The following is a 23,708-nucleotide window of genomic DNA, read 5'->3' as shown; positions in this document are numbered from 1 at the left end:
CATGTTCACTTCCTTGAACTTGTTGTTCGATGGCTCATTACATAATATTGCGCATATTTGATTTTCTTAAATCCTTCATAATATTTTAATGCCTAATCGGCCTTATCTAAAGTGTACTAGGGAGGTAGGGTCAAAACATTAGGAACAACTATGTACCTTAGAGTTATTCCCCCCCTAGACCCTACCCCTACGGACTTGAGGTCACAGGGGAATCCTTCACCCAAGGACCACCTACGTTCCCGCTTGCAAATGGGTCAAAGTCACATATAGTTCTCCTTGCAAGGTCTCTCAAAAGACACCTACACTCATGTCCCCAAGGTTTCATCATATCAGCTTTCAAGCTAGGCCTTCTACTCAACACAAATTACCTTGGTTCACAGAAACTCACCAGAAAGCATTACCAATCAAAGTTCACCTAATAGGTTTAGTCTAAAAGTTTTTATACCCGAAAGGGCTCAATATATATATACATACATATATATATATATATATACATATATACATACATACACATATATATATATATACATATATATATATACATACATATAATATATACATATATATACACATACATTTATATATATACACATACATATATACACACACACACTTATATATGTATATATATATATATGTATCGATATATATATATATATATATATATATATATATGTATGTATGTATATGTATATGTATGTATGTATATGTATATGTATGTACATATATATGTATATGTATGTATATGTATATGTATGTATATATATGTGTGTATGTGTGTATATGTATGTATATGTATGTGTGTGTATATATATATGTATATGTATGTATATATGTGTGTGTATGTGTGTATATGTATGTACATGTATGTGTGTATATATATATATGTGCATATATATATACACACATACATATACATACATATACACACATACACACATACATGTACATACATATACACACATACACACACATATATACATACATATACATATACATACATATACATATATATATATATATATATATATATATATATACACACACATCTATGTGTGTATGTATATGTATATGTATGTATATATGTATGTATATATGCATATACATATATACATATACATGTATATATATGTATGTGTATATTTATACACACACACACACACACACACACATATATATATATATATATGTATATGCGTGTGTGTGTGTATGTGTCTATATATATATATGCATGTGTGTGTGTGTATGTGTATATATATATATATATATATATCATATGTCTAAATGGCATATGCCTAAATGTCATTTTAGTTATGACCAAACCTGCTAGGATCTCTTCACCACGTGACAATCTAAGTTTATGATACAAGTTAAGGTCTAAGATACTTCTTAGCCATGGAATAAGAACATAATTATTTTATGCAAACATCTTAAGTCACTATTGGCTATAATATTTGAGTGAGCTAATGCATATCACCAAATATCATAAATCTACCCACCATGACAAGAATATGTTTTCCAAATTACCAAAGACTATGCTATAGGTTTCCATGCCTTTCTTATTAATAACCATACCCATAATTTCAAACTATAATTGTAAGATATGAAATCCGAATCAGAATAATTTACATAATGTATAATGTGTTTACTTTCATGACAATAGTGTGAAACCCTAAATATGACTCCTTTGTAAGAACACAAATACACAACAATGTTTATATCTATATACATTCTTTAAGTCAATCATGTCTGTGAATATCTACAAGTCTCTCACATTCGGACAAATGCAAGTTTATGTGAAGTATATCAATAGCTTTAGTACCTCCTCTCCTCACTGCTAAATTAACAATCAATACTATTGTAATTCAAAATCAAGCACAGACTATATGTTGCGCAAGGCAAGAACAATGTGACTAAATTAACTTATCTGTTGGGATGGCATACAGGCCCAAATAGGCAGTCTACTCCACATACTTGAGCAAAGTATCCCTTTTCAGTGTGTGCTACCCTCTAACAATTTTCCTCTTTTTTTATTTCGCGGTGGTCTACTCCTTGTTCCAAAGCTACCATTTTAACATACACAGGGAGGTTTTGGCAACGCTTTGGTGTTGGGCTTGCACCTGCCGATACTAAAAGCCCCAAAGTTTATAAATCCTTTTCAACAAACTTCAATCTGTGCATATCCTGCAACAATTTAAGAAACAAGTTTCTGAATCACATTTCATTAAAGCATAGTGTCAAGCAATTGCTCGAAGTTATTCTGGTTTCAAAATAGATTTTTCGTATGACGTGATAGTGACGTATTAATCAATCACAATCGTTTATTACAAAATCGACGATGTAAATCGTGCAAATCAATCCATACTGCCATTTTGAAAACAGAATAGACACGTCCCGAACAATTCACTTGACCTATCCCACTTGCAACCATTGGAGGATTTGCAGCCACCCGTCCAGTGAGAAAGAGGGCTCGGAGGCAACTGCTGCAACAGATCTCAGTGCGATTGATGTTCATTCACTGGTCGTTTATGTACCTACAATACTGAATGGGCAGGACGGAGGCGCGGTGCTCTTCTAATCTTCCACGTTTTGCAAACATGTCAACTTGAGAAGTTGCAGCTAAGAGTCCTCTCTTTTTCCTGCACGTCTGGGTCTCTCTCCCCATTCTCCATTACTTGTTAGCAGAACACCTTTTTCCAGTCAGATTCATACTGCCAACGATCTCCTCTCCCTTCACTTTCAATCGCTGCCCTCTCATAAATTCCCAACAACTTTCCCATCTAAAAATCTCATCACATTGTGCTCCCATGCCTCTTAATGGCACGAACCTTATTTCCTGCCCATCCATTCACGTGGGTGATTGACTGAACTATGGGGCACCATGCCTTACAAAAGGCGTAGTCTGTACTAGAACATTTTATTTCTTTCACCTGACTTGCAGACTTTTCTTGTCTATGGACAGGGATGCCATTTCCCTATGACTATATCCACCATACCTATTCCACTCTTATTAATTGCATGTTGTCCCTTATCGTGGAATGAAGGCAGATGAAATAGATTACTTGCATTAATGCTTCTCGACTACCTCTCTCTCTCTCTTTTTCCTATTTCGAAAACCACTTCAAATTACTTTATTCACTTATTTAATATACTGTCGGTGTCAACAACAGGGATGTGGCACATAGGAGTTCTTAGATTAGCCACATAACCTCTAGGATTGTTCACATGAAGTTTTAGAATCTTAGAATTGTATTTGAGTGATCGTGTTCTTTGTTTTATATTATATTCACATTTTCACATTAGTTTAGGGTTGAAATTTATTATATTATTATTCATTTGATAAAATAAATAAATAAATCATCTAACTAAAGTCCGAAGAAATTATGATAATTTATGTTTTACCAATTTAAATAATCTTAGGGCTACATGCTTCTTACATCCTTTTAAGGCCTAATCTCATGACTTAATTTTAGAGAGTTTTGCATGTTTATATATTATAAATTATAGATGAAGTGAGAAATTATAAAGGTTTTATTTATGTGGATCCATGAATTTGTTTGCATCTAAGTTAGGTAATAACTTGCAAATTAATTTGTTTTAAGAAGGTGTTTTTTCTTGTTTCTTTTAATTGACCAAAGCTACCAACAATTTGATCACAAATTTAGTATAATCCTATCTAATGTTGTTTTCCTCATAGTAATGTTATTCTAGCAAAATCTTTATTATTAATAGTTTTAATTTAGTAAAGAGTTAATTAATTTTATTGTCATCATCATGTTTATTAGTTTTAATTCATTTAGAATAGATAATTATTATTGACTTAATTATTATTTCAAAACACACTAAATGAATTATATAGTAAATTGAATTTTTCTATAAATAAAATATAATTTCACAAATAGTATACCTATTGAGATTTAATAGTGGGGGTTCTAATACCCCGCTCCCCTCACCCCCTCCAAAACACATATTTGAATTTTGAGAGTGTTTGTAAGAGCCATATGTCGTACAATTCAATTGCAAGTTGTTACTATAAAGAAGGTTATTATCAAACTAGTTAGGACTATGTTTGAACTTTTCACACTTAGTTTAAGTTTACTTAGGCTAGTTGAGTTAGTTGCCTCACCTCATGTGGTATAGACACATGTCTGCCCTTGTGGAGACACCTTGTGCATACACACTTGCCACTCGATCATACACTTGTCAAGTGAGCTACAAGTGTTGCATGCTAGGAGGGTTAGTCAGTGGTTGTGTCGAACCATCTCATCTCCTTCTCCTGGCCTGCTTATCCAAGGATTTGTTCTCATAATCATTGAGAAATCTTAATACACTAGATTGACTTCATTCATTTGTGCTTGTCATTTATTTCTTAGATTTTGGCAATCATTTCTCAAGTATATTGATTTGGAAAAAAACTCTACCTAAAAGGACTATTTGGTAACTATATTTTGAACATGTACACTTTTTCTTGTGACCCTTTTATGAAATTTTCTTTTGTGTCTTAAATCCTTGAATTGGAAAAACTCTACCTATAAGGAATATTTTGTAGCTATATTTTGAATGTGTAGGCTTTTTCTCACCCTCTTATGAAATTTTATTTTGTGTTTTAAATCCTTCACTACCATAGCTTGAATGTTCTCTCATATGTCCTTTGTCAAGGCTCCATATTTATCCTCGCTTTTCTCCCTTTTCACTATGAGCCCACCACACATTATCAATGCAATCTAGGATCGTCACTTAGACATGCCTTACTAATGCTAAGATACCATTGAGGAGAATTGATGCTTGATCTCTTATATGAGAATCAAGTGGTTTTACCAATTAAATAGAATCTTTTTGATAGCTTTACATATAATGCATTGCTATAATAAAATTAAAAAATATATATTTACATTTATTGAAATGAAATCTTTGTGAACTTTATATAATGACAAGAAGAAATATACCAAGTTCATTGAAAAAAAATATATTATACTTTAAGTTAATGATATCAAGTTTCCACAATCCATAATGAATTAATGCCCATCATCTAATCCACATCATCTAATCCAGAAGCATCTGCATTAAGATATTGAGTTTTCAAATAATGCTAATTAAAAACTTATGTTAGATTATGACTTCTCCAATATTAGGAATTGAGAAATTATGGTGGATTGTAAGGATTTACTTTAAAAAGTTACATCAATAAAATCAAAATATTTTTTTGGTTGTTCAGTGGCATTAACCTCATTCTGAAAGCATCTCTAAACTTACACTAATAAAATTTGTTTCTAATAAATTCTTTCTCAGTCATTCAACTTCACTAAAAACCGAAAAATCACTTAACATTTCTTTATACAATACTTCAAAAATTAGAATTCTAACTTGGTGCCTAGAAATTCATAACACCATATGTAAAAAAAAGTAGTGTATGGTCAATGTTTGGAGAGGGCACAAAGCAGAAAAACATAAAGAAATGAATAGAATTTAGTTTAGCAATTTTTGTAACCGTTGCTGCTGTGCCGTCCTATCATTTGGAGTACATGCAATGGAACTGTCTTTCTATGCTCTGGTCAAAACTTCATCTTCACAAATTTGTTTTTCTCGTCTACCTCCCACATATATAAAGTTTAGCATCCACAAGATGCTCGCGTCCTTCAATGCCTGTTTTTTAATTATATGTCATCCAAAGGAAAAAAATTTATATGATCCAAATATTTGAATAATGAATAAGTTCGTTTTCAGAGTTAAAGAAAACTGTGAAGTTTTTGTAGGAAAGCGAAGGTGATAACAACGTAAGCAGCGTGATTTGCGGGACACGTTTTTTTAAGCTGTTTATGAATCTACCTGTGCGTTAAGAACAATTATCAATTATCAATGCCCCAATCAGCAATAACGTGTCTTTTATTGTTTTGTTTCAGGATATCTTTCTGTCTAGTAAGATATTTTATTTGCATTGATGTCTGGTTGGACTTAAATATTGTTTATCTTTTGGATTGATTTATAATTTGATATATTATTTGGTCTAAATGTAAATGTGAATGATAATTTGACTGTTAGGTAATGTCATTTCGTTCACTCTTTTCTATAAATAGAATATAAATTATTTAAATGTTTTATTGATTTTCAACATTTTAATATCTGTTTTGTAGTATACTGGTTCGGGTGCATAAATAATAATTTTTCCCCATTAGTGAAAAAATATCCATTCCACTAAATTCAGTAGACTTGATTCTGATCTTAAGTCTGATCTCATTCTTCCATCTTTCCTTAACCGAAGCAGAAACAAGATGGAGTCCACAGATTTCCCTCTTTATACAACATTTGAAAAGCCTTGTCTAAAAATAACCAGAGGTTTTGCCTGCATATATTTTACTGGAATTTTGGCTCTTGTTTTCTATCGCATTAGTTATATGCCAAGAGAAGATTATTTTCCATGGATTATGGTGTTTGCTGCAGAGCTGGGGTTTGCCTTCATTTGGGCATTAGAGCAGGCCTTCAGGTGGCGACCTGTGACTCGATACACTTTCCCAGAAAGGCTTTCTGAGAGGTAAGGATGATTTTGTTTATGTACATTGGTAGGTTCTCAATCGTCTACAGTCAGGTTAAAAAATAGAGAGCCACCACTATAGTGCAGAATGTTTCCTTTTCTAACTGTAGATTCAGTATTGTTTGTAAATGGGCAGGTTTGAAAATGATCTACCACCTGTTGATATATTTATATGTACTGCTGATCCAATTAGAGAGCCTCCAATGAATGTTGTAGATACTGTACTGTCCACTCTGGCTCATGATTATCCCACAGAAAAACTGTCATGTTATGTGTCTGATGACGGAGGATCTGCACTTACCTTCTACGCTCTGTTTGAAGCTTCGATGTTTGCAAAGATTTGGGTTCCTTTCTGCCACAAATATTTCATCCAACAGAGGTGTCCAGATGCATACTTTTCAGAAAGTGATGCTCACCAAAATAAGAGTTTGTTGTTTGCAACTGAGTGGGAAAAGCTCAAGGTAAGATAGCAGGTTGAGCTATGAATTAGAAGAAATAAGATTTGTATTGAAGATACATGTGGGATGTGTAATTTTGTGTTTATTAACATGGATTTGTTAAATTTTTGGGTACATATTTTGGATGAGAAATTTGTGATGATAAATCATACAGTAGATCATGAAAACTTGATTCTACCATATTTTTATTTTGTTTTCCATTTGCTAGACAATGTACGAAGAGATGAAACATCGTATAAATAGCACTGTGGAGACGGGCATTGTTCCAGAAGCCATGCGCAATCGGCATGATGGGTTTAGGGAATGGAGTTCAGGGATCACTTTGGGAGACCATCACAGTATAGTTCAGGTCACTAAAATCATACTGACTTTCACAATACTGTTCATGCAATTTATTACAATTTTAATTTTGTATGCAAGTTTTTGGATTAGATTGTGTGAGCAATTTTTTTCATCAACGTTTCGAATCACATTCCGTGATTCATCATCAGGATATAAGAGAGTTTAAGGAGTCAACATTTCAAATCACACTCTGTGATTCATCATGAGGATGCAAGAGAACTCCTTAAACTCTCTTCCATCCTGATGATGAATCACAGAGTGTGATTCGAAACATTGATAGAAAAAATTGCTCACACAATCTAATCCAGAAATTTGCATACAAGATTAGAATAGATTATGAAAATTTGTTAGCTTTTACTTTCTTCATCAGTTATTTTTACAAATATATATTTGCTTTGGCTACTTGGGTTTACTGTAGATTTTGCTAGAGAAGGGAAAGGATGGTGGCGTTTATTTCCCCCGTCTTGTATATGTGTCTCGTGAAAAGCGACCTGGATGCCCACACAATTTTAAGGCCGGTGCTCTCAATGTTCTGGTATTTTTCTTGCTTCCATCTCATATCTTTACTCTTATTAGCTTGGTGAAAAATAATCATTTTAATTGGGGTTAAACCTTGTTTGCAGATTAGAGTTTCTGCTTTGATGAGCAATGCTCCATTCATTCTTACATTGGATTGCGATATGTATGCCAACAACTGTAAAGCACTTCGTGAAGCTATGTGCTTTCTCATGGACCCTCAAACTGGTCATCAGTTTGGGTATGTCCAATTTCCCCAAAGGTTTCATGGCATTACAAAATATGATTTGTATGCCAATCATCTCAAGAGAATTTTCGATGTACGTATATGCAACCTATATTATATTAATAACAACACCATCTGTTTATGCACAAAAGTCTATAATAATCATGGATTACTCTATATATGCAGATACAAGGTAAAGGTATAGATGGAGCAGAAGGTCCAATCTACGTGGGCACAGGATGTGTGCACCGTAGGGATGTTCTATGCGGAAGCGAGCCACAAAATGTAATTAAAGCATCCATTGAATCTGCAAATTTAGAAGTGGAAAAAGAATGTTCATCCGAGATATTAAATAAGGCAACGACACTTGCCAGTTGCACTTACGAGGAGAACTCACTTTGGGGCAAAAAGGTAAATCTAAATTATATGGTCCAGCATGTAAGTTTTATCTTGCTTAACTTTGCAATAAACACCTTTCAATATTATTGATTTTATTGGTTCACACAATAAGCATTGATTTAATCAATCAGCATCATTTAATTAAATTAGGAACTTAAAATCAAAATAGTTATATTAGAATGTGTTATATTTCAAATGTTAGGATTACTTATAGATTTTTATCTATATCATTAGGATTCATTCATAATATCATTAAACTTATATATTTTCTTTAGGAATTAGAGGATATGTACTTTGTATTTCAATGATAGAGAGAATTATTCCCATCCTCAAGATTTCTAGTCTTGCTTTTGAACCACAGTTGATCATTGGTTTTTTATGCCTTCAATTCAATCCCATTAAATTTAATCTTTGTTAGAGTGATCAACCTCCCAAGAGCACAAATAGTTATAAACCTTCACATGAGAGAAATGATATTCCATCAAAGAAATGATGATATTGAGATGAACACAGTAGTACAAACGCATTTCCTATAAAGGAAAAGGCTATAATGTGAACACCAATAAGGTGCAAGGGTAGGTACAACTACTTACCAAATATTGGCACAAATATTAATATTGGTAAGAAATAGCTATTGACAACTATTAACAACAACTTGAGTGCAAATACCAATGCACCTAGAAAATGATAATGCCTAATTAAACTTAATCTTATGAGTAAATTATATTTACTCCAACAATGTTATCAAATTCATTTTTATCAAGTGTATGTTCCAAGACAACATTAGTTTATGACCCACTTATGAACATACATTGTACTAATTAAGGACTATATCATTTTAACATCAAATGTTCACATAGTGGTAGAAGCATACATCGCCGATGCATAGCATTGCAAGCTCCCACCAAGGTTGAACATACAAAGGTGATTATCTCTTATATATTTCACAAGTATGCATGGGGGTTAGGTTAGGAATACATCATCTATGCATAAGCTGACTAGCAACATCATAGGTACACATGGTGACTAGCTTGGACATATATCACATAAATATAGTGCAGTTAATTTACTTGTTCACTAACACATAAGTTTGTATGCACATCCCCTTCAAAAAATATAATGCCAATGCATCCCATATTACATCATGGATCCCATCCTTTTCTCAACCCACAATGAACTATGCCAACAAGGAAGGATATCATATTACTGATCCTCATAACTAGAAATGGCATAAGTATAACAAGATGCACATAACACAAACCATTTTTACATAATGATTGACTCGCATATTCATAGAAACCAATCAAGAAGAAAAATTGGATGTGTCACTAATGGATTACCTGATTGATTAAAACTTTCCCTATTAGTGCATCCTAACTAAATAAATAAATGTTGATGCATTCTATACTACATCATGGTCCCATCCTTTTCCCTTATTCACTACACTAGCTATGATGATTTAAAAGCATCACATAGTACTTGTGATCATTATTATATAAGGGACAATTGTGACAACATGTACATCACATAAGGTCATTATTAATATTGTTATAGTTTGTCAAACCATTCAAGTTGGTGGATCATGATATCTATCTCCACTATGCCACTAGAAACAATGAATTTAACCTAGTATAAGATAGGTTCTAGGATCTATCACACGCATAGAAATGATAAAAGATGGATAAGCACTACAATACCATGGGTAGCTCATAAAATTTATTTCCTCCATATTACTAACCACAATTAGCCAGACCCTAATATATAGTAATTAGCTCCTAGCATATGCCACTTACATGGTACTAATAATAGCTACCTAAATTATGCTTGCTTCCTATCATGGATATCACTAATAACAATTAGCACCTGTCACTTTCATGGTACTCCTAATAGCTCACTATCCATGGCTATATCAAAATTATCTCTAATATGTAAGGGTTATGTTTTAGCTAAGTACACATGTTTAGTAAATAATAAAAATGATAGGTAGGTTGAATTGATTATCTAGTACATTATAAGTGATATAGAAACCTAGTTTCAAGGTCCTATAGGGCTTATAGTCAAATTATCAACTCGTGAGTAGCATTTTAGGTCCACATAAATTGGTCTCTAGTCAAACACATAAACATAAATCAATACCACTTATGATAATTAAAATTTATTCCCTTCACTTAAATTTGTTATTTAAAAACATGTTTTCTTTTAGATAGAAATTAACTCATCATACTAAATTTAAACAATATCGTATTTTTAAGTGCTTGAAATTTTTGTATAAACACCAATCATAAAACTTAGCATACCATTATCCAAATAAACTAATATTAAATTGAGACAACATACTACAACTGATAATACCTTGTATTACTTGTCCATATTTAGTACTAGTAATAAAGGGATATCCATCTGAAAGTTAACATAGGTCTAGGTACAAATTTAGATAAGGTAGTTCATTCATAACCATTAGGAGTTGCTCAAGCCACACATCATAATAGATAAATTCAACATCCTCACTAAATATGAAGTTAGCATTTTTCTTTAACTCATTTGTTACCATGGCATGGCCAAATGTATTATGCACTTATTTGTTAGAAGGATAAAAATCACCTAACCTATGCCCTCCTATATTGGTTAATGATATGAGATATAATGCCATAGTGTTTGAACCATAAAATTAATTGATTTTAGCTTATATAATACTTGTTTCATTCTCACACATTCACATCAAAGAAGGTTATGCTTATAATGACTAAAATTTTATCCAAGATTGAAGTAGATTTTTCAAATCTTAAAACACACCTCAACTTAAATTGGCTAAATGGTAATAGGTTGACTTACATTGGTTCCACCATATATATATATCGAGAGACCAAAATAAGGAGAGTTTATACAAAAACAAGGATGGGAGGCAAAGCCTTAGCCATTAATCAGTGGGATTATCCGACTGATCAAAGACAACCTCCTACACAAAAAAGAGTTATGAGAGAGAGTATATACAGTGAACCATATACATCAACTAGAGGCTACTGGACACCTATTGCAGAATCTCATCTTGGTTTTCCATCCATGTTGTCCATCCTTGTGGCCCTTCCATCCACACCACCTTCTTCCGCTCTAGGACCTGGGTAAACATTTCGAGCTTATCAAAGTAGGGACCTCTATTGTCTCTGATTTCCTTGATCAGTTTCTTTAGAGCCTCATCGAATGCAGTCTGGTTCTCCGCAATTCTAGCCCATTCAAAGCCATCCTTCATCTCATATATGAACATGGTTTCCCGGCCATCCCTAAGGAAACACAATAGATTCTCCCTCTCAACATTCATCAAAACGCATACTTGCACAACAATTTTATAACGTGTGAGTTTCTTAAAAAACCCAGTAAGAGTCCTATCAGTACCTTGGAATTTTTCCTCATTTCTAAGCTTCCAAATAAACCAAAGTATGAAAGAAGAGAGAATTTGCCAAAATAGGTTCGCATCCTTCTTGAGGCCATGAATGAATCTAGCAATAATATCAAGAGTACAAACATGTTCAATAATGGAAATTCCAAACATCAACTAGACCTCTTTGGCAAAAATGTAGTCAAAAAAGATGTGCCACATAGTCTCAGGCTTCCTACATACAGAGCATAGGTCGAAGGCAACAATGTTATTCCTAATAGGTAGTCTATTCAACATTAGTTGCCACCTGAAGCATTTGATTTTAGGGGGGATGTGGGACTTCCATAGTTTCTCAAATGTTTTCTGCCAGGCAGATGTATTAAGGTCAACATACCAGAGGGAGTTAATATGATCAATCATCGTGGTATCATGAGTGAGCAGTTTGTAGATAGACTTGAATTTGACCTTGGAGAGGAGGGAGCCATCCTTCCATCTGAATGAGAGGTATCTATGAGCATCTACATCAGTGTTCCTAGGAAGATCTAGACAAGCACAAGCATTTTTAATCATATTGTAGGTTCTCTTATGCGAGGTAGGGAGGCCAAACTTATTGCTAAGGTCCTCCCAGCTGATGAGATTATCATGTTCCAAGATGTCCATGAGGTATTTAATGCCTTTATTATACCAATTCCTAGCAGAGCAACCTTGGGTTAAAGCAAGGGGTTTAGAGTTATGGTAGAGATTCCACCATATTGACCTTTCCCCATGCAGAGTATTATTACAGTCAATATTAGAGTTGGTAATAAGTTTACGCACATGATCCCAAGATTTCTAGATGGATTTAAATGCCCAAGTGCCTTGAACAGACACAGAGAATCCATCTGCTATCAGATCACTAAAGGGGGGGACTTTCCAAGATTTGGTAGACTTGGGGATGCCATTTTGTATGATATTTCTGACAAGGATCTTCTAGGGTTCTTGTCCTTCTAGGGCATGAAATATCCACTTGGCAGCTAGGGAAACTCCTTGCATTCTGAGATCTTTAAGTCCCAGCCCACCAAGTTTCTTATCTATGTGGCACCATAGCCATTTGACTGCATGGGCCTTTCTTTTACCCTTACCATCATACCAAAGGAAGCTCCTGATAGATTTTTGGATCTCATAAACTTGGTAGTTACTGAACATCCAGATAGAGGAGTAGTACAAACTATAGGAGGAGAGAATTTTTCGGCAGACTTGGATCCTACCAGCCAGGGATAGAATCTTATTGTCCCATTTATTAAGGTTTTTGTCAATCTTTTCTTTGACCCAAATCCACATATCCTTGAGAGAGGGAGAGACAGAAAAAGGGATACCGAGGTACCTGACTATTTTATTGGGTCCTCCCCATGAGTATCCAACCTGCTGAAGCCAATCTGGGGGTTCCTCATTCCACCCAAGCAGGATAGACTTGAAATTGGAGATACGAGCACCATACGCTCTGCCAAAGGTTGCAAGCTTTTGATTGAGGGAGTCAATGTTATGCCTAGAGAGCTCCAGGAAGAGCGCAGTGTCATCAACAAATTGTATGTTGAGCAATTCAGAGTCATTTGGCATCTTAATGCCATGAACTTTAGGGGATAGGGTATCATCTCTTAGGAGGTAAAAGAGGGCGTCTGAGGCAATGACAAATAGAGCAGGGGCAAGGGGGCTGCCCTATCTAAAGGATCTAGAAAGAGGAATAGACTGGGAAAGTGATCCATTAACTTCAACCAGGGCGGAGGCATCTTTGAGGAGAATTTGGACATATTTACAGAACTTGCTAGGGAAACCAAAGGCTTTGAGCATCATGAGGATGAAGTTCCATTCCACCCTGTCATAGGCCTTCTCAAAGTCTACAAGGAACATGGCAGTATCTTGATTTGAAGTTTTGGCCCATTCCATAGATTCCCAGCTAGTGACAAGGTTCTCCAAGATATACCTTCCTTTAATGAATCTTGTTTGGGTAGAGCAGATGAACTTGGTCCAAGGATCTTCTCAAAGCGAGAGGCTATGGCTTTGGCTAGGATTTTATAAGAAATGTCAAGGAGAGTAATTGGCCTCCCATTTTTAATGAGGGCTTTGTCCCCATCTTTTGGGATAAGTTTAACAATGCCCCTATTGATGGACTCCCCAAGGGTGCCACTATCAAATGCTTCGGTGTATATGTCATAAAGGTCTTTGGTGACCCACTCAATATTGGTTTTGTAAAACTTAGCAAGAATTCCATCGGGGCCAGGGGCCTTATCATCCTTGAAGGGCTTTAATGGCATCAACAATTTCTGTCATAGAGATTTTGGTCTTGAGAGAAAGAGCTTCAGCCTCAAAGATTCTTTTTGGGATAATATTATTGCACCTATTTCTAGCCTCTTTTGAGGCTTCACTATCTTCCGAGGTAAAGAGGGTTTTATAAAATATTTCAAAAGCATCTTTGATCTCATTGATGTTCAGGAGTTCCTTATCCTCAACTACGATTCTGTCAATTTTTTCTCTTTTTTTTTTTTGTTTAAGGAGATTGAAGAAGACTTTAGAGCCTTTATCTCCAAATTTGAGCCAATAATTACGTGCTCTGATGAGGGCACCCTTGATTTTGACCTATTGATGTTTCCTAAGAATGTCTCTAGCCTGAGCTACCCATTCTGCCAGGACAGAGGAGGAAGGATGTAATTGTATTTCATGTTCCAAGGAGTGGAGCCGATTAGTGGGAGTTTTTTCCACAAGCCTGAAATCCTTGGCTTTCTTCTGGCCTATAGTTTGGAATTTTTTTTCCAAAAGGAGACATTTCTGTTCTATCTGAGGGTGTGGGATTGGGGATGTTGAGAGTGCATGTTAAAGAGTCTAACCATTTTAATGGCTGTTAGGGCATCCTTGTCATTTAGCAGGGAGGTATTAAGGATAAACTTCTTATTGAGAGGATTGTTGTTAGGGATGGAGTTCCTAGTATTGATGATAGCAATGATAGGGAAATGGTCAAATAAGGTTACTGGTAGAATAGCCACTGAGTTCCCCAAGTGGTTAGGGGAGAAGGAGAAGAAATTTTTATTAACATAGAACCTATCTAATCTAGAGTAAATTTGGCTGGGGCCTTGCTGAAAGTTGCACCAGGTGTACCATAGTGTAGAGGATTCAGATTTCCTACCTTCAAGGGGGTCAAATAGCTTCATGTGTTGTTTAAATCTAGCCTAGTGAAGTTTCTCTTGGCACTTCCATTTGAAAGGGATACCCCCGGCCTTATCATCTTGGTTTTCAATCATGTTAAAGTCTCCAACCATGACCCAAGGGATACTTGGAAGGGCTGCCATCCAATTCTAAAGGGACACTCTTTCCCTATGATCATTAGGTGCATATATAGAACATACCCCAAAATAGGAGCCTCTGATATCTAGGGAGGCCCAAGCCACTCTATTACAAGGGGAGACACCCCTATCCCTAATGTGATTTTCCCACTTAGGGTTAATGAGGAGACCAACTCCACCCTTTCCCTTAGGATGATTGATGCATATTTTGATCACATCTCTCCAAATAAAATCAAGTGCAGTGTCAAGGGAGAACTCAACAGATTTAAGCTCTTGAAGCATCAAGAAATCTAGATGTTTATGATAATTCAGAAACCTCTTAATAACAAACTTTCTATCAGGCAACTCCAAGCCTCTAATATTCCATGAGATGTATTTCATTGAAAAAGGGATTAAGAGGGACTGTTTGGGAGACCATTTTGATCTCCAGACTTTTTCTTATTTTTGGAGCCAAAAGGTCTACCTTTCTTTTTAGCCATGGAGGAACCTTTCATGAGGTCATCCTCTTCCTCACTAAGCTCTGATAGCTCAGTTTTACCATATGCAGTTTCTACAATGTTCGACTCAGGTACTTGGGAGCCTGGAAAGCCAAGGAGCATTGAGCTAGACTTAATGTCCTCTAGTCCCTTATTAGCATAAATGACTTCAATAATATGGTTGTCCTCTATTTCATTTAGCAGAGATGCAGTCGTGGGGTTGGAGGTGTTAACATCAGGGGTAGCCTTTACAAATAATGTGGATTTAGATCGTTTGGGGGTCCCAGACCTGAGCACCATTTTTGCAGGATTTTCACTCATGCTATCATCACCAGCACTGCGATAAGGCTTCTCTAAATTTTTAACCATGTTTTTAACCAAGGAGGTGGTCAGAGTTTGTGAAGCTTTTAGTATGTCATCATTCATAGTGATGGGGTATTTGCTATTGGTAGTCAACTAATTAGCAGTTTGATCACCAGCTCGGATTTGATTTAAGGTGAGTTGTTGGGCATTCTTTTGTCTCCGCTTTCTTGATGTGACTGTTTGAAAACAATCAGAAGGCGAATCCTCATAAATTTTGGAGGAAATGGAAGTAGGGTTGAGGGGTTCGGTAGTGGTGTCAACAATCATTGGGTTTAATTCAATAGGGATGAGGCTAGGAATCGACCTTAGGGAGGGATCATCTTTAGGGTTGCTATTGTTTCCAACAGAATGAAGGTTGCTTGGGTTAGGGATCGACTCCTTATCAGAGCTAGGTTTTTCAGATGTTCTTGCTAGGTTAGTGTTATTTTTTTGTTTCCTATGGTTGATGATTGGGCAGTTCTTCTGAAGATGCCCTTCTTTTTTGCACAAAAAATAGGCGTTTAGTCCTCCAAGTATTTCAACAGGGCAAACAAATGTTTCATCACCGATGTTAAGGTTTAGCAGAGGAGGGATGTCGACCCCAGTTTTAATGGATATAAGTATTCTTGCATCAAGGTTAGGGACTAAACGCGTTGTTTCATCAACCCAAATTATTCTCCCAAATGTTTCCAATACCTGGGGAAGAAAACGTCATAGGAAGGGAGGGACATCCTTAAGGATAACCCATCTAGGGCTTGAGAGCGCAAGAACTTCCTCATTGACGGCCTCTGAAGACCAGGCTAGGGCACGAAAGGAGGTGTTCCCAACAATCCAGTATTGTCTTTTAATAATTTCAACCTGGGATTCATGATTATTAAAAAAGATAATATACAGACCTTTCTAGACTTGCCTACAATTTCTATCGTTTGGCGAAATGCAGAAAGAATTCGAGGGCACGGTAGGGCTCTTACCTTCCTCACCAAGTTGTTCGCCTCCAGGAGTCTTAAAAAATCTCGCGCTAGGGTGGACTCCATGGGAAGACGAAGCAATGGTCTCGGCAAAGGTTTTCTTTCGGTTTGAGTGAACCTGCTTAGAAGGTTTAGCAGTCTCGGCAAATGTTTTTGTTTGGCTTGAATGAGCCTGCTCGGTGGGTTGAGGAGAATTAATGGTAGCGCCATCAGACTCAAGCTCTATTGGGAGCTACAGAGGAGTCACATGAGCGATCAGAGGTGTGATTAATGGTTAGGTTAACGTGTACAAAAAATACATTAAGCGCCGAGTAGAAAGTAAATGCAAAACAGTAATAAGGGCACGAAGTAAATGCAAAAGAGTAATAAGGGCACAGAGAGAAGATGCAAACCACGTGGAGGAGATTAACTCCTCCACATCCTAATAGAGTTGGCCATGTTAGACAATAACGGTGATGTTGGAGAGCACGCAGTCCGCAACAAACCCTCCAAAAAAAATGCTCCAAAAATTGCTCCAAAATTCGCTCTAGAATTCGCAGTCCAAATATATTTCGTAGTCCAAATTCGCAGTCCAAATTTCACAATCCAGAATTCGCAGTCCAAATTTCGTAGTCCAGAATTCGCAGTCCAGAATTCTCCCTAGAATGATATCGTTTGGCTAAAGCTATCTCTGAAGTATCATTTAGCATACATTCGTTGTCACTTCGATTTTGTGTCTTGAGTTTATTATTGCTAAATAACTGTCGTGCGACTCAAGAATCCCATTTTCCAGTTTATCAAACCCACGATTTTTAGCAAGGACTGAGCAATGAAAACTCCAAGCCAAAATTAATTATTTTCCTCCTAGTGACCTGATATGCTTGGATAGGTTGCAACTTGCAATGTCCATCTGATATTTTGCTGATGCCAATCAAACTGTTGCCACCAATCACTAATAACGTGGAAGCCCTAACCTTGACTTCATTTCTGCTAGATCAGTATTACGAATTCCCACTGTTATCTCCTACTTCAACCAATTCATGTCTAGAGTGCAGTCCACATTTTGTTTCTTCTCCCCTTTGCGATCAAAATATCCGGTGATTTGTATATGTTGTCTGTATCCCAGCAATTTGGTCCTAGGGTTTCAACCTTGAATCTCCGCACAATTTTGTTTCATTTTCCTTCCCCACCATATATATTGGGTAAATATTAGTGAAAATATGAGATCACAAATAACTAATATATATTTCGCCTCAAGTTGAAACATACTAAAAATGGAGATATTCAAGGTTAGAAAAAAATGAGCAAAATTTAAATCTATTCATTAAGTATATCCTTATGGACTTGGGTCAAAGAGAAATCATTTGTTAAAGAACTATCTACATAGATATTTATAAATGTGATTAAATTCCGAAATAATTTTTCTCATAATATTTTTTAGGAAATATACCAATATTTTCATATCACCAACATTTTATAATTGTGTAATAATTTTTTCATATTAATGAAATATAAAGAATAATATAGAAGAAAAACTATAAGAAGGATTAAAATCCAATAGTGTAACAATCTATAATTTACCGATACCCATTCTACGGCTAGATTTCGTACAATTTTATTAATTATTATTGTATATTACTATATAGTTCCTCCTTTAACAAACATGTTCTATAACAATTCCATCTAAGGATGCCTAGATCTCAAATTAGACCTCACCACCTTTATTATTCATAATTCAAAATGAACATCCCAAAATCTCTCATTATATCATCTCTTTAACATAGCACTAGAGCTAACTACTCAAATAGAAACCATCCATTTTTGTATAAACCTATTAAGATAAATGAAGAGATGTTCTATTTGTTTACAATCCTCATTCACACTTCCTCATGGGTACAAAATGCTATAATTATTGAAGGCAATGTTCATGATAGTGATCTTACCATAGAATGATGACAATAATAAGTTATGATATTTATTTGTAGGTATATAGTTAAATCCAAGGACATTAATAACCACTTGTGACATCAAAAACTTCTAAATAAAATTCAAGTTTAATTGTCACCACTTTTTATACCAAACAACAATAATATTACTAGAATCAAGATCCATACACAATTTTCTTTCTTACAACATAACATTAAAATGAATAAAACAATATTAATCTAGCCATATTAAATTAGATAGGGAAACAATAGGTAAATTATATTCACAATGAAACAATTATGAAAAACCCTAGAAGTTTTAATGGTCAGATAGCCATAGTAAGCCAAATTTATAAATAACCTAAAGAAAAACTATTTACTATGTCGAGTATACTAGACCATGCAATTAAGACACACAATGACAGACTACAAATTAATTTGTAGACCATATTTTTGATTAAGTAAGTAGAGAAGGACCTTGATCCCAAGTTATAACAAAAAAACCATAATCATAAAATGACGAGTCCAGAAAACCTCACTACCAGTGATAAAGTAGAGCTTAAACAAAATAGACTAACCAAAACTATTATAAAAGAGACCAGTTTATAAAATTCAATTGACATGTCGGCCAAAAACTATTAGTAAAATTAAATTTAAGGAAGTAAAATGAAAACTATAATTGAACCTATGAAATAGAAAAATCACAGAGCAACAACAAAACCCTAGCCCCAAACAACTAGTCAAAGAGAGTCATAATCAACGTTCTGAAATAGTCAAATATAACCATGTCCATGTAACTAAACCTACTAGTTCTAACTAACCACCATCTTCTTATCATAATACCTGGATACCAAGTATCATCAAGATTAAACATAGCATGAACAGTATTCATCATCAAAATAAAGTCTAGTTTAAGAGGCACACATGCCCAACATCTTATAAACATAAGAAAAAACACTAACCTCCTATACCAGGTAAAGAACTTAAGAGAAAAAAGAGGGGGATGCCTAATCATTATTAATCAGGGTCCAATTGTGCTTCAACCTATCAACTTGGATGGCCCAAGTGTCCTCTTGCATGTCTTGCCCACCTTCCCCATCCACCTTTTTCATCCCTTGTTTAGTCAGCTTCTTGTTTTTCTTCTTTATTTTTCCCTGTCGAAACACCACTCCCACAACTGCCTTGTTCATCACTCTATTAGTGATATCACATAGAGAACTAAAAGCCTTGCACAAATTATCTAATTTTTGTTTATAATCTTCATTTTTTTTGTTCCAGGCTAAGAACCCATTCTTTGAGCTCTTCTATCTCATCCTCCACATTATTTTTGTTTTGTTTATCCAACAACATTTCCTGAGAACAGGGGACCATCTCATCATCTTCCATAATGTTAAGGGGTTGTGGCTTTTAGACTATTCTATTGTATCATTGATTTAATATTTCTATAGGGTTTATCCTTGAACATTATTCTCAAAGGTTAATGACAATAATTAGAAATATTAGATTTTGTTAGAGTTACCAACAAAAAAAAAGAATTACACCTCTCAAACTAATTTAAATGTGTAGAAAATCTAGAATGATATTTTGTAATTCTAGAATAAAAATATATTACTAAAATTATTCAAGTTGAAAAATTATCCTTATTTCTTTAATCATACCAAAAATCTTACTATAACTGTTGCTCTCCATAACCATAACCCTTTTCTATCTAAGACAACCTAGTAGCTTTGGAAATCACATTCCAATATTAATTAGTGGATATGTTATTCATTGGATTAGGGTTTGAAACATCCTTCTCTAGAAAGAGACAATAATTTAAATTTTTTTATGGGTATGAATGTTCCTTTATGTCTTTTTTTTTGTTTTTTTTTTAAATCTGTTGGCATTTTGCTTTTATTGGTTCACTATGTTATTGTGAATTCCATGAAAAAACTATTAGCAAAATATTTTAAGGTAGAGCATTGCCAATCTCTCCTCTTTTTATTTAGGAACACATCTAAATTGATGGAAAAATAACATTCAACACCTAAGTAGTGTTAATAGTAAAGACAAAGCTAGAAGTCATAACTTCCTATATGAAACATATGTGCTATCACAATTACTATAGCTTTCATAGACTCGAAGTTTAATAACTTAAGATATATACAAATGAAAGTTTAATAATTAAAATTTTCTCTTTATCTCTATCAAATGGTTAACTATCAGATGACATCCACCAACAATAGCTTACATCCATTGCTCTAAACCTCTTTAAAATAAGGAACATCTTTTTAGAATGCTAGGAAATATGCCCACTACATTAATCTAGTAGGCAGTCCATGAATCTCCATGGTTATGAAGGGATGCCTTGCCTTATTAATGGTGCTAGAGACTAAAGTCTAGTCAGCTTGCCCATGCCCTTATCATTATTCTACCGATACACCAATACGTACCATTAATTTGTCTCCCATCCTCTTCTCTCTTAAATGACCTTTTAATTTGTTAATTAATTTTTCCACGTTTTTCCAAAATGATGGATGTGACTATCTTAATTTTTAATTTAATTATTTATTTATTTTGATTATTATAAATGATAAATACATCTGTTTATATCACGAGTTACCAGATTTGAATTACTTTATTTATTCTTTATTTCAATTTTTCTTATATATATTTTTTATATGTATATAAATTTTAATATTACCTTAAAAAATTATAATTCATTATTTATCATTGTATTTTAGTTTTTAAACACATGATACTGATGCCACTGTAAAAAAAAAAACACTCAAGAAAATCATCATTTAATTTCATTGTCTTATAATTATAAAGATCATAAAATATCACCTATAGTATTGATGAAAAGACAGTTTCTTCCATAAATTTTTATTCTCTGTTTTAGAGACAGTAAAAACCTTATTTACACTTTAAAACCTTGATTATTCTCCAGGTTGGCATAATGTATGGGTGTGTAGTGGAGGATGTTTTAACTGCATTTACAATACATTGCAGAGGCTGGAAATCTGCTTACTGCACTCCACAAAGAAACGCCTTTCAGGGGCGTGCACCTCTTAATTTGAACGATACCCTGATTCAACATAAGAGATTGACCGCAGGTCTATTTGAAATTTTTGTGAGTAAGTTCTGCCCATTTGTGTATGGGATTGGTCGTGTTAGTATAACACTCAGAATGTGTTATGGCTATTACTGTTTATGGGCTATGTCCTGCCTGCATATACTCTCTTATGGCTTGGTTCCGGCCCTATCTACCCTCTGCGCCATATCAGTATTCCCTCAGGTACTCAACGCTTGTTGTAAAATAGTTAATACCTTATTATTTATGTAGACTTGAGCTTGAAGGTAAACAATGGACATGTTGAGTCTAAGATGTTCATTATTTATGTGAAACTCAATTGAATAAATAGATAACCCACATTGACCATAGCATAGAGGTTGCTTCTATAGGTTGCTCCTGCATGTTTGTCTTAAACGTTGTCATGTTTTATGGCAGATTTCAAGTCCATGGTTTCTGCTCTTTGGGTTTCTATCACTCTCTGCATATGCATACAATATAGTTGAATTTGTGATGGCTGGAGGTTCAGTGAAGAGTTGGTGGAACGAGCATAGGATGTGGGCAATAAAGGGGACCTCATCGTATCCATTTGCATTAATTCAAGGGCTCTGCAAATTGATGGGTATTTCTGAAGTGGGTTTTGAGGTGACAAGCAAAGTGTTAGACAGTGAAGCAGCCAAAAGATACAAGGAAGAAATCTTTGAATTTGGAGTGGCCTCAGTAATGTTTATTCCTCCTGCAACTATCACAATTATCAACTTCATATCACTGTTGAGTGGAATGACACAATTTGTAAGGGGTGGGTATCCAGCAGTTGAGGGTATGTTTGTGCAGCTCATGTTATCAAGTTTTATAGTGATGAATGGATTTCCTATATTGGAGGGAATGTTTATGAGGACAGACAAAGGACGGATGCCTACTTCAATTACAATGTTCTCCATTATGGTGGCGGCGGTTGCATGTTCTGTGGCATTACAAATTACTCTCTACTGAAAGAAGTTTGTACGCACTCTATGGAATCTATTATGGTTTGTGTACTGAAGTCCGAACGTAAGTATTGTACTTAATTTGGCCAAGTTTTAGAAATAGAACAAGTTTAAAGGGTTCAATTATTATTCTTTAAAGTGATATTAAATGTAGAGTTTTAAATGTTCATTCTTGGTGTTTCATCATTCAGTAAGAGTATTTAAGTTCTTATTCTTAAGGAATTAATTATTGTATCAGATAATTATTATTGATTATGTATAACATCTTTTAAGTTGTTACTTTTTATTATGGAGAAGGTGTTATCTAGTAAATATAAATATATTGTTTTAGAACAAAAAAAAAAAAATGTTTAAACTTTATCAATATGTTTTATTATCAATTTTGATTATATATATATATATATATATATATATATGTGTGTATGTGTATTTTGAATATTTATGAACATTGATAGTAATTTTAATTTCGTTTATCTCTATATACTTTTATATTTAATCAATTCTATAAGTAAATTAATATATATACCACATATATATGAAAGACAATATTATTCAAATACTTTTAAAAAGTTTACATATTCAATATGGATTGAATATGCATTGTAACAAAGAGCTATTTTTAGTGGCATATGGATTTAAATAATATTTTTGGTTAGTTGTGTCTACAAGATACTTAAAAGTTAGGATTAGCATATTATTCACTTTTAATCCTATGTTCTTTGTTGTAATCCTATTATTCACTTGTAATCCTATGGTCTTTGTTGTTTTCTCCAAACATCTTTAAATCCAAAGCTCTATGTTAGTCATTTAAAAAAAAATGAAG

General features: G+C 34.4%; 1 protein-coding gene across 1 annotated transcript; it reads left to right on the top strand.

The window, feature by feature from the left end:
• Window positions 1-6,212: 6,212 nt before the first annotated feature.
• Window positions 6,213-22,896, top strand: LOC131046679 (cellulose synthase-like protein E6). Its single transcript, XM_057980463.1, has 8 exons — window positions 6,213-6,529; window positions 6,666-6,990; window positions 7,196-7,336; window positions 7,748-7,864; window positions 7,953-8,165; window positions 8,258-8,482; window positions 21,777-22,124; window positions 22,338-22,896. Exons 1-8 carry the CDS (start codon window positions 6,270-6,272, stop codon window positions 22,890-22,892), a joined length of 2,184 nt encoding a protein of 727 aa, XP_057836446.1. The 5' UTR covers window positions 6,213-6,269; the 3' UTR covers window positions 22,893-22,896.
• Window positions 22,897-23,708: the final 812 nt, after the last annotated feature.

Source organism: Cryptomeria japonica, unplaced genomic scaffold (genome assembly GCF_030272615.1).
Source record: "Cryptomeria japonica unplaced genomic scaffold, Sugi_1.0 HiC_scaffold_244, whole genome shotgun sequence".
NCBI classification, from domain to species: Eukaryota; Viridiplantae; Streptophyta; class Pinopsida; order Cupressales; family Cupressaceae; genus Cryptomeria; species Cryptomeria japonica.
Note: the sequence above shows the minus strand (reverse complement) of the source record. Positions and strands in the feature narration are given on the sequence as shown.

What these genes read in the sequence shown, in the direction of transcription:
- LOC131046679 (XM_057980463.1), top strand. Translation starts at nt 6,270, where the DNA reads ATGGAGTCCACAGATTTCCCTCTTTATACAACATTTGAAAAGCCTTGT. An exon ending in ATCTCAAGAGAATTTTCGAT is followed by an intron (nt 8,166 to 8,257) that starts GTACGTATATGC and finishes CTATATATGCAG; the next exon opens with ATACAAGGTAAAGGTATAGA. An exon ending in CCATATCAGTATTCCCTCAG is followed by an intron (nt 22,125 to 22,337) that starts GTACTCAACGCT and finishes GTTTTATGGCAG; the next exon opens with ATTTCAAGTCCATGGTTTCT.